Source organism: Dama dama, chromosome 20 (genome assembly GCF_033118175.1).
Source record: "Dama dama isolate Ldn47 chromosome 20, ASM3311817v1, whole genome shotgun sequence".
Lineage (NCBI taxonomy): Eukaryota > Metazoa > Chordata > Mammalia > Artiodactyla > Cervidae > Dama > Dama dama.
The window spans coordinates 79,506,806-79,519,159 of record NC_083700.1 but is presented as its reverse complement, the minus strand read 5'-3'; the positions used below and the strand labels follow the sequence as shown (position 1 = coordinate 79,519,159).

The window sequence follows — 12,354 nt, the reverse complement described above, 5'->3', positions numbered from 1 at the left end:
AAAAGGAATCTATAAAATAACCATTAATGAATTTAAAAAAAAAAAAACATTAGGAGAAAGACTGACAGAGAATTTTACTATGGGTGAATCAGGCTGGTAACACTTGAAACCAAGACCACTTTGTACTTGTGGAGGTAATGCAACAGGAAATATACAGACTACCTATGAGGCATTCTTAGCAAAAATATGAACCAGAATCTAATCAAGCCTCTAGCTTTAATGATGTTTTATATGAAATATGAAGAAATGTGAATTGTGAAATAGAGAAATGTGAATAGAGAAATCACATTTCTAAAGAACACAAGAAAACAATAAGATCTAGAATGTGAAATACACTTATGGAAAAAATATTTCAGTTTTTTCCAAAAGATAAATTATAAGAAAAAGAGTGAGATTTTAAAAGACTTGGTGCAAAAAAAAGACATGATATATAAAGACCATTACATGTGGAAATCTTGCTTGGATCCTGATTTTAACAAGCCAACTATAAAAGGACATTTTGAAACAACCATAGAAATGTGAATATGGACTGGGTGAAAGATATTATTAAGGAGCTACTTCTTATTTTATAAGTTATGATAGTGGCACTAGAGTTATGAAAGAAGTCATTATCTGTTAAAAATGCACACTGAAGAATATTCTAATGAAATAACATGTGTGAGATTTGTAAAATTCCAGGGAAAAAAATACAGATACATACACACATAAATATATATGTACATATATAGAGATAGATGAAGCAAAATTAGCAAAATGTTAGTAATTTTGGAAAATGGGTGATGGTTACATGGTACTTCATTGTATTATTGTCTCTACTTTAGTGTATGTTCAAAAATTTCCATAATAAAAAGGTAAGGAAAAAAGCAGGGCAAGAGGAGGGAAGGAGAAGAGAAAGGAGCAGACATGAGCCAGACCAATGAGTGAGCCTACAGAATGTGAGCTGTCATATTTTCTAAAGCCCTGAAATCCAATGTTCTTTCTAATTTCAGGAGTCAGGAAAAGTCTTGTCTCAGAGAGATGAGATAATGGGAATAATCAGACTTAGGAGTATCCTACTAATGGTAACACAGTAATTTCGACTGGGATATGCATGTCCAAATCAGCAAACTTCCCCTAAACCTGCACTGCCATTCCTTCTGGCAGAATGCCTATTAAGTTGGCCTTGGTAGGAAGTATGCTCCTTCCCTTCCCATCTGCAGCATCTGCTCTCCAGTTCCTTCTCTAAGGTAGCCTGAAAGAGATTAGGTCAAGCTAACTAGGTATATGACCAGGTTACAGCTATCCCTACAAATTTATCTGAACTGCCACTGGTAGTTTATTTGTAAAGAATAATTTTCAAATTATTTGTAATAAATTCAACTTTGTCTTTGAAAATTCATCTAAAAACAGTGTTTGAAAGGTAATAACTTGAGCAACCCCAATACTGTAGGTAATGAAAAATCAAAACCTTTATTACTCCTCACTACCCTCAACAATTTGGGAGGACTAGCAAATAGTGGTACTTGTAGTATATACACAATATATGAAATGGAAGATCACAGGGGATGAGCCATACCTCTCTTTCTCTTATTAGGGGACTCATAAGGAAAATCACTTTTGCAGACTTGTCCTAACATCATGGAGCATTATCTTCATGAAGGTCCGTAGCCACATTGGGAACACTGGGATTTGCTAGTTCCAAACATCTCTGGGAGAGGAAACACTAAATGTTTAAGATGAACAGACTACACTTCAACGAACTAGCATTTAAGAGCCATCTCCTTTCCTTCAACACCACAGTTGTCTTCTTTCAGCATCATGCCGGTAAGGCAAAATGACCACAAAGTTACTACGAGTTCCTCTGTAGCTTCAAAGCAATTGTAGGTAAGGTTTTAAATGTCTGATTTTCCTTTGCATGGGCTAAGGCAGCCTCAAAGCAATCACTGGCATATAGGTAGATTCTTGGGAACCAGGCTGCTTCAGGGCTAAATTATTACTGGAAAAGATGGATGCATAAATATAGCTAAGGAGAGAAGCCTAGATGTAGCACCAGAGCAAAAGTTGTCAGATCTAAGATAGAGCTGCAAATATATGATGAGGCAAAAGTACAAAAGCTGAAAATATCAGAAATAATAATAAATATTAGAAATAGGTTAGAAAATAGAAATGTTGAAGGCCCTGGCTAGGATTTAAGGAACCTGCATTTAGCAGTTGGTGGCCATGTGGTACTGTCAACTGGTTTAAAGGTACAGAACTGGGCCAAACATAACAATGTATTTTTCTAATACAGGATATTCACTGTTTCACTGGTTACCTTGAAACATCCTAATCTGGAGAAAAACTATATAGAAAGCTATCCATGACAACTGTACTTTATGAAAAGGATGAATTCCTAAATGGTCATTCTCTTTCATTCAAATGGTGTTACCACCTCCCAAAGAACAGTCTTGGGGCAGAGAAGAACTGTATTTCATTTCAAGCTGGACTACTCATCTACCAAAATACCATTCTGACCAAAGAAACAGATGCAAAATTACAGTCACAGCTGCATTCTGTACAGAACAAGTTGGATAATGGTGTTTTAAATTGCTAATTACACTGCTAATGATTTTTTTAGTGGCATTGCAGTATTTTGCCACCTTTGTTTAAATTTTTTAGAAAAGCATCTAGGAAGTTTTAAAAATGGTAAATTGTTAAATACCAGTGAGTCTTCTGAAGAGAAATTCCATATAAAACCCATTTCTTGAAATGGCATTCTCATATGGGATCTCATATAGGAGCCTATTTATTGACTAGCTATTTATTTTAATTTACTTTCTCATTTATTTGCATTTAAGATTACTAAGGCCATAAGTATCCTAGTATTAGTGTTTGTATCTAGATCCACTGTTGGTATGAAAAGATAATAAACAGATAATAAATTACCATATGTCATGATATGCTGGTATTGGGAATGTGCTATGACAAGATTTATAAACTGTAACAGCAACAGTACAATTTTATTCTTATTGTGACAACCATGGTGAAAGTTATTACAGTGCTAGAATTTTATGTTTAACCATGTCAGCAAGGTGAGGGGGTAGTTACCTTTTAGATATAAAAATGTTAGTGTTTTATTTCAATTTAGCAGATTACAGAATGTGCATTAAAGCACTGCCTACTGTTCCATCTTTATTTATCTGCATTTAAGTTGCAAAGTATTTTTTTCTACTAAATTATTTCATTAAGGCTTCTAAATAATTTGTCCCTTAAATAAAAATCTCAAGCCTGCAAGGAATTTCCATATATTACAAGTTTTATATGTAGAAAATGGTGTGCCAATAACAATTATGTCACAGGAGTTTTTGATACTTCTTACATTTAGTATAAGAGAAAATTAGCTGTAAAAACAATAAAAATACAATCTTATTATGTTATTATGCAACTACAAACTCACAAGTAAATACTTACATTTGCTTTTAACAGACCATCCAATTTCAGTGATCTTCTAACACTGCAAACAAAATATTTAAAGACATCTTAGATTTAATATGCTTCAAGTAACCCAAGTATTTAAGAGTAATCTGTATAAACAAAGATTCCATTTTAAGTTACTTTCACCAACTAAACTAGAAAACCTATGAAGAAAGCAATTTTCACAATGAGAGAATTGGTTTTTTAATAGCATATATCAAGATGAAATCATAATTAAATATTTAAATGGATTTTTATATATGAGTTGTATATATATGCACTATCATACAATTCAAAAATTAAAGTTATAAAATACTCTTAGTAAAAAATTAATATCTTTGTGTTTTAAAATATCACTAATGAAAAATTATAGATAAGAGCAAAATCATTTACATACCTTCAATGGAGATGTTGAAAGCATTTTATTTGCAAAAATAATATACTAGATATTAAAATAAAGGTATGAGCAAGGTGAAAAAGTTTTACACATTATTCTAGCTTTAAACATGATTCAGTGCAACCAGACTATGACTTAACTGAGTAACAGATGCTCTATGTCTTTATAAGTCCCCAATCCATAAGAAACTACTTTTTTGTCTCCTTCACTATACTGATTCAGGAACATGCCAGGCTCTCTCTGTGCAAAATCTGTTCTGCTAAACTGGATGCCCAGCTGTTGGTGACAAAGCTTAGAAAGGAAAGCTGAATATTTATAATACTTTATTTCGTACAGCTGTCTTCTAAAGAGCAGTCATCAACATTTTATTGAAAGCAGATTAAATGCTCAAAGGAGAAAAAGGTCAATATAAATTAAAACTAGTTTTCTCAGTGACAAATGCAGCATTAAAAGTATCTTATTAATCTCTGAGAAAAAGAAATTAAATTACTTAAAATATTAGAGAATTTGAGCATAAAGAAAAAAATTTATTATAGCTTGTATTACAGAAAACAAAACAAAATTTATAGATCCTAGAAAATGACTAGGCATAAATAACTGGCTACTGAATTTCAAACAAGTGACAGGAGCAAGAATAGAAGAAATAGACAATTTATAAAATTTACTCAACTATAAATGTTAAATACAAAAGTTTATCTAGAATAGTTCATTTAATTTTCCTATTATATCTACATCAGCCTAATACATAACATTATTTCTTAAGATTAACTAAATTGGTTTAAAGAATTACTCATATCTTTTAGAAGTCCATCTGAAATCAATTTAATGTGAATTCTCAATGAAGCAAGAGAACAGAGGTACAAACAAATAAAAATGGCACTTAATTCAAAAAAGCACACATATTTAGTTTTGGAATATATATTACCCTATTCAGGTGTGTAGACGTTTTTGTATATATAGAACTTCAAAGTGAAAGTGAAAATGAAAGTTGCTCAGTCATGTCCAACTCTTTGAGATCCCATGGACTATAGAGTCGTGATATTCTCCAGGCCAGAATACTGGAGTGGGTAGCCTTTCCCTTCTCTAGGGGATCTTCCCAACCCAGGGATCGAACCCAGATCCCTGGCATTGCAGGCAGATTCTTTACTAACTGAGCCACAAGGGAAGCCCATAAAACCTCAAAAGTAGAAATCAAAAACTAAAAGTACACAGTACACAGTTTTTTTTTTACATCCTGTTAAGATGCAATACGACTTTTCAGAAGTAAACAAGCCCCACCCTGACATTAACTGCTCAAAATACTATATTGCTTTATGAGTGATGGCTAATTCTTAGAAAACTAAATGCTTGTATTTAAAAGATTTCTAGTTAGGTCTGAGGTTGATCTAAGAAGCCCAAGGAGATATATGATAGTAAATATGAAAGTGATCTGAGTTAGACTGTTATCTTCCCCTCTCTTCAATGAGAATCTAAAAACATGGTTTATTGTGGGTAATGTGGTTTTCAGACAATTCAGGCATCTAATGACCAAAAGCTGGTAATATTTACAAAAATCATAAAGACATTCACCAGACAAGGCTAGGAGGGACCTAAGAAACTACTTGGTTCATCCAATAGGGAAGACTTGGTGTGATTTGCCCCCTGTAACACAATCTCAGGGAAACTCAGATTTCACATCCCAATAAATCCTTGTTGAATTGAGGGGGAGGTGCTAAAGAAGAGGTAAAGAAGAGCAAACTACTAGAGGAATTTATGACCATCTATTTTTACCATTCTGTTAGAACTGGGCCCCAGTGTCAAGATACAAATTATTAAATTAAGCACCCACTAAATGCTTTTACCTTTTTGAAAAAACAACCAACAGTAGCACAAACATGTGATGACGTTAAATGGATTAGGACTGTGTTAACAGAAACAGAAAGAGATGGATGAAATGCACAAAGGACAGGCAAAACTTGATTATATGTTTATATATACAAATATTTTCTGAAAGTATTTACTCATCTGCTACCAGTATTAATTAGCAATTAAAAGTGATCTATCTCTGGTAGTTCTATTAAGTACTAAATAAGTATCTCTTGTGGTTACTACCTTGGTTTTAAAAAAATGAAAGTCGCTCAGTCGTGTCTGACTCTTTGTGACCCCATGGATTATACAGTCCACGGAATTCTCCAGGCCAGGATACTGCAGTGGGAAGCCTTTCCCTTCTCCAGGGGATCTTCCCAAGCCAGGGATGGAACCCAGGTCTCCCACATTGCAGGCAGATTCTTCACCAGCTGAACCACAAGGGAAGCCAAAGAATACTGGAGTGGGTAGCCTCTCCCTTCTCCAGCGGACCTTCCCGATCCAGGAATCGAACCTGGTTTCATCAGGGCTTCCCTGATAGCTCAGTTGGTAAAGAATCTGCCTGCAATGCAGGAAACCCCAGTTTGATTCCTGGGTTGGGAAGATCCCCTGGAGAAGGGAAAGGCTACCCACTCCAGTATTCTGGCCTAGAGAATTCAGAACCACACGATAACAATTCACAACCATTAGGATGACCACCATCAACCTCACCCCACCTCCCAAAAATCCTCCAGAAAATAGGGGTTTGTCAGAATGCAGAACTGGAACTCTTATGCTGATAGGACTGTAAAATGGTACAGATGCTATGGAAATAGTTTGTCAGTTCCTCAAAAAATTAAACATAGAATTAACATATAATCCAGCAATCCCAATTCTGAACATATACCCAAAAGAACTGAAAGTAGGGACACATCTGTACATTCATGTTCATAACAGCATTACTGACAATAGCCAAAAGGTGAAAGCAGAGCAAGTGTCTGTGGACAGCGGAATAAGTAAAACAAATTTGGCATATACATATCTGTGTGTGTATACACACAGTCACACACACACACACACCCCACACACACAAGGGAATATTATTCAGCCTTAAAGGGAAAGAAATTTCACATACTACAACATGGATGAGCCTTGAAGACATTATGCTAGTGAAATAAGCCAATCAAAAAGGGACAAATACTATATAATTCCATTCAAGTGAGGTGCTTAAAGCAGTCAAATTCATAAAGATAGAAAATAGAAAGGTAGTCACCATAGGCTGGGAGGAGAGGTGAATAGGGAGTTACTGTTTGACAGAAAATTTCAGTTCTGCAAGATTAAAACAAGTTTGGGAAATGAATGATGGTAACAGCTGTACAACAACGTGAAAGCACAGCTGATCCTTGAACAACGTGAGTTTGAACTGTGAGGATCCACCTACACTTGAGTTTTATTTTTCCAACAAATACATACTGTAGTATTACACAACCACAAATGGTTGAATCCATGCATGTGGAACAAGGGATACGCAATGCTGATTGTAAATCTGCAAGTGGACTGTAACTGGTGTCCTTAACCCCCAAATTACTCAAGGGTTACCTGTACTTAAATGCCACAGAACTACTCTTTAACTAAGTCATGTCTGACTCTTTTGTGAGTCCATGAACTGTAGCCTGCCAGGCTCCTCTGTCCATAGGACTTCCCAGGCAAGAATACTGGAGTGGGCTGACATTTCCTTCTCGAGTATATTCTCGACCCAGGGATCGAATATGTGTCTCCTGCACTGGCAGGCAGATTCTTTACCACTGAGCCTCCAGGGAAGCCTCACTATATACTAATTACATCCCACCTATTATTTCCTAATTACATCCCTCTTATGGGTAACTCTTTAAATTCTACAGGTTTTTTTTTTTTTCATTTCCACCTTAACCCAAATCTATACCTATGCCCACAATTTGAATGTAAGTCCAGCTTTAGGTGTACTAGGTTTAGATTCACTGGGATCTGTTTGCTACCAGCATTACTGCTGGTGAGAATTTAAGAAAGATAAAGATATATATTATAGTTTCATATCAACAGGTAAAGAGAGTAACTGTATAGAATTAGCCATATTACTCTTTAAGACCATCGTCCACTATTTTATTTAGCTTACCACATGGTAATATCCTGATTAGGATTCTCTAACTCATCAGAGGGCTTCCCTGGTAGCTAAGTAGTAAAGAAACCGCCTTCCAATGCAGGAGACACAGATTGGATCCCTGATCCAGGAAGAGCCTATGGAGAAGGAAATAGTAATTCATTCCAGTATTCTTGCCTGGAAAATCTCATGAACAGAGGAGTCTGGTAGGCTTTGGTCCATGAGGTCACAAAGAAATCAGACATGACTTTAACAATAACAATTCATCAGAACAGAACAAGTGCATGAGTTTTAGTATACAATATTACTAACAGCAGTTACAATATTTTTTTAAAAAGTTGTTCTAGAAAAAAATAAACTATCATTTGATTTTTAATTAAGAACCAGGAATGATACTTCAAAGATTCATGAAGCTACATGACTTAAGGTTCCCTTACAGGACTTTCTCTTTTTTAACATTAAACAAATATATTGCTTAATGGATTATTATAAGGCAACCACACTTGTAACCATCACCCAGGATGAACAAACAGAAGTTTGCCATCTGTTTATGGCCATACCACTCTGAATGCGCCCAATCTCATCTGACTTCAGAAGCTAATCAGGGTCCGACCTGGTTAGAACTTGGATAGGAGATGTGTGTCATCTATGCCCCCAAACCCTTCTTTTGTCCCATCCTGTTCAGTTTTTTTTCTCCCTCATAAGTAACCACAATTGTGACTAACAGTAATCCATCATCCCTTACAGGACTTTTAAAACATTGGATTAAATATGATTTGAGTAGCAGAGCTGAGGCTAAGTGTGTGTATGTGTGGGGAGGAGATAAAATTAGTCAGGCAGATAAGACTCAGGGAGCCTTGATGTAATGCCAAATTCTTCCTCTAAGGTTGGGCAAATCACATAATCACACTAAGCTTCATAAAGTTGATAACAATACTGACCTGTAAACCAGTAAGACATTTCTGAATGGATATAAAAATATCATTTGGCATACAGTGCTTCCATTTATTCCTCTCTATAATGGAGATATCATTGCCAGCTACAACTACATGAAGAGTGTCCACAGGATTATGCAATATGCTTATGAGACCCTTAGAAATCCTTTGATTAAAGGCAATGGCCAAATTCACATCCCATGTAACTCTTAAGATATAAATTAAGAAATCTAAAATGATGGATTTTTCATTCTATGTATGGGAATGAGCAAAGAAGGAATAAGAATCTCTTATCTCTTTTTTGCATTCTCCCTTTCATTTAAGTTCATGCTCTTTTGTGTTCAATATTCACAGAGGTCATATAATGATTCACTATCACAGTATGGGTAAGTGGGACTATCACTCCAATGCACGTAGAAATATGGTTACCATGTGAAAGTAACTAAATAAATGATTAACCTTGCTATTCCTCACGATAAAACTGGCCCAAACTGTAACCAGTTATTGGGCAACATGTTTACGGTGTCAAAATCTTCTTTATCAAAAGACTGATAACGAATTGGGCTTCCCCGAATAGCTCACAGAGTAAAGAATCCGTCCGCAATGGAGGAGACACAGAAGATGCGAGTTTGATCCCTGCGTTGGGAAAATCTCCTGGAGAAGAAAAATGGCAACTCGCTCCAGTATTCTTTCCTGAAAAATCCCATGGACAGAGTAGCCTGGAGGGCTACAATCCAAAGGGTCACAGAGAGTCACATATGACTGCGTGACTAAGCACAGAACCATGTCGATTTGTATCTAAGGCAGTCGCTTATGTGGATTTGTATCTTATCAGTTCTGGAAAAATCTAAGCCATCATCTCTCCAAACACTGGTTCTCCTTGATTCTACCTTTCTGGGACTCCCTCGAGAAGACATCTTAGATTTTTCCATTCCATTTTTCATATCTCTGAACATCTATTTCTTATCATTGATCTCTATGCTACTTTTTGGGCAATTTCTTCAGGTCAATCTTCTAGTTTACAATTCTTTCTTTAATTGCATCTAATTTACTGTTTAACCCATCCATTAGCATTGTTAAATGTTTATTTCTGTTTATTTGTTTATGGCTACACTGGGTCTTCATTGATGCTCACAGACTTTCTCTAGTTGTGGCAAGAGGGCTTCTCGCTGCAGTGGCTTCTCTTGTTACAGAGCAAGTTAAAAAACAATTTGATGAGTAGTTTGAGGGGTAACTTAATTTTTATATATTTTAAAGTTAAGAACATTCTCGGCTCATCTGTACCAGGAGCCTGCAGCACAGCACACAGAGCTCATCCTGATGGTCTACGGTGACTCCAGGGGGGTGGGACAGAGTGGGGGTCGGGGGAGGCAGGAGGGAGGCGATATATGCACACACATAGCTGAGTTACATTGCTGTACAACAGAAACCAACACAATATTGTAAAACAACTAAGAGAGTGAAAGTCGCTAGTCATGTCCAACTCTTTGTCACGCAATGGACTGTAGCCTGCCAGGCTCCTCCGTCCACGGGATTTTCCAGGCAGAATGCTGGAGTGGGCTGCCATTTCCTTCTCCAGGGTATCTTTCCAACCCAGGGATTGAACCCAGGGTCTCCTGCACTGCAGGCAGACTAGAAAGAAGGGAATCATCTAATCCAATCAAGTCCATATAATCTAATGCTATAGACCTCAGCACTCAAAAAAGAAAAAAAATTCTAGTAACAACAGTTTTTGTTATCCTTAACCCAGACTTTAATACTTATTACATTTTGTCCCAGTTGCTTTACCATTCTCTATATAAACAAACACAAATACATACATAGACAATGCAAAATCTTTTTTTATGATCTACTGAAAATGTTACAGACCCCGTATACCTTTATGCAAAAATATTTGTGTTTTTCTAAGATCAAGAATATTCTCTTACATAATCACAATACAATCATCAAAGTCAGGAAATTTCTTTGATTGAAATACAATTAATTTCAATAATTGGACAATAATTCAACAATTGAAATACATTGATTTCAGATATACAACAAAATGATTCAATGTATGTATATACTGTGAAATGATCATCATAGCAAGTCTAGTTAAAATCCATTATCACACACACTTATAACTTTTTTTCTTGTGATGAGAACTTTGAGGGCTACTCTCTTTAGTTAAGTCGCTCAATCATGTCCAACTTGGGGACTCCATGGACTGCAGAACGCCAGGTTTCTCTGTCCATCACCAACCCCCGGAGCTTCAGTTCAGTTCAGTTGCTCAGTCATGTCCGACTCCTTGCAACCCCCATGGATTGCAGGACAGCAGGCCTCCCAGACCGTCACCAACTCACAGAGTTTACTCAAACTCATGTCCATTGATTCGGTGATGCCATCCAACTATCTCATCCTCTGTCGTCCCCTTCTCCTCCCGCCTTCAATCTTTCCTAGCATCAGGGTCTTTTCAAATGAGTCAGCTCTTTGCATCAGGTGGCCAAAGTACTGGAGTTTCAGCTTCAACATCAGTCCTTTCAATGAACATTCAGGACTGATCTCCTTTAGGATTGACTGGTTGGATCTCCTTGCAGTCCAAGGGACTCTCAAGAGTCTTTTCCAACACCACAGGTCAAAAGCATCAATTCTTCAGCGCTCAGCTTTCTTTAAATTCCAATTCTCACATCCATACATGACTACCAGAAAAACCATAGCCTCAACTAGACGGACCTTTGTTGGCAAAGTAATGTCTCTGCTTTTTAATATGCTATTTAGGTTGGTCATAACTTTCCTTCCAAGGAGTAAGTGTCTTTTAATTTCTTGGCTGCAGTCACCATCTGCAGTGATTTTGGAGCCCAAAAAATAAAGTCTGTCACTGTTTCCCCATCTATTTGCCATGAAGTGATGGGACCAGATGCCATGATCTTAGTTTTCTGAATGTTGAGCTTTAAGCCAACTTTCTCACTCTCCTTTCACTTTCATCAAGAGGCTCTTTAGTTCTTCTTCACTTTCTGCCATAAGGGTGGTGTCATCTGTATATCTGAGGTTATTGATATTTCTCCTGGCAAACTTGATTCCAGCTTGTGCTTCATCCAGCCCAGCGTTTCTCATGATGTACTCTGCATATAAGTTAAATAAGTAGGGTGACAATACACAGCCTTGACGTATTCCTTTTCTATTTGGAACCAGTCTGTTGTTCCATGTCCAGTTCCTGACCTGCATAGATTTCTCAAGAGGCAGGTCAGGTGGTCTGGTATTCCCATCACTTTCAGAATTTTCCAGAGTTTACTGTGATCCACACACTCAAAGGCTTAACTTTTTCACTCTCCTCTTTCACTTTCATCAAGGCTCTTTAGTTCTTCACTTTCTGCTGTAAGGATGGTGTCATCTGCATATTTGAGGTTATTGTTATTTCTCCCGGCATTCTTGATTCCAGCTTGTGCTTCATCCAGCCTGGCAGTTTACATGATGTACTCTGCATATAAGTTAAATAAGCAGGGTGACAATATGCAGCCTTGACATACTCCTTTCCCAACTTGGACCAGTCTGTTGTTCCATATCTGTTCCTAACTGTTGCTTCTTGACCGGCATACAGATTTCTCAGGAGGCAGGTAAGGTGGTCTGGTATTCCCATCTCTTGAAGAATT

The 12,354-nt window shown here is 36.7% G+C and overlaps 1 protein-coding gene across 10 annotated transcripts in view; it reads right to left on the bottom strand.

Moving 5' to 3' along the window:
- The window catches only part of ITGB3BP (integrin subunit beta 3 binding protein), an 82,904-nt gene that overhangs the window by 60,871 nt on the left and 9,679 nt on the right, over positions 1 to 12,354 (bottom strand). For 8 of the 10 annotated variants that reach the window (XR_009689200.1, XR_009689201.1, XM_061121698.1 and 5 more), the window contains one exon: positions 3,430 to 3,472. Coding sequence is in view for 5 of the 10 variants with exons in the window: in XM_061121698.1 (XP_060977681.1) it covers positions 3,430 to 3,472 (43 nt within the window). In the remaining 5 variants the exon portion in view is untranslated. Of the gene's footprint in view, positions 1 to 1,555; positions 1,688 to 3,429; positions 3,473 to 12,354 lie in introns of all 10 variants that reach the window. The other 2 variants (XM_061121701.1, XM_061121700.1) reach the window with 1 other exon arrangement.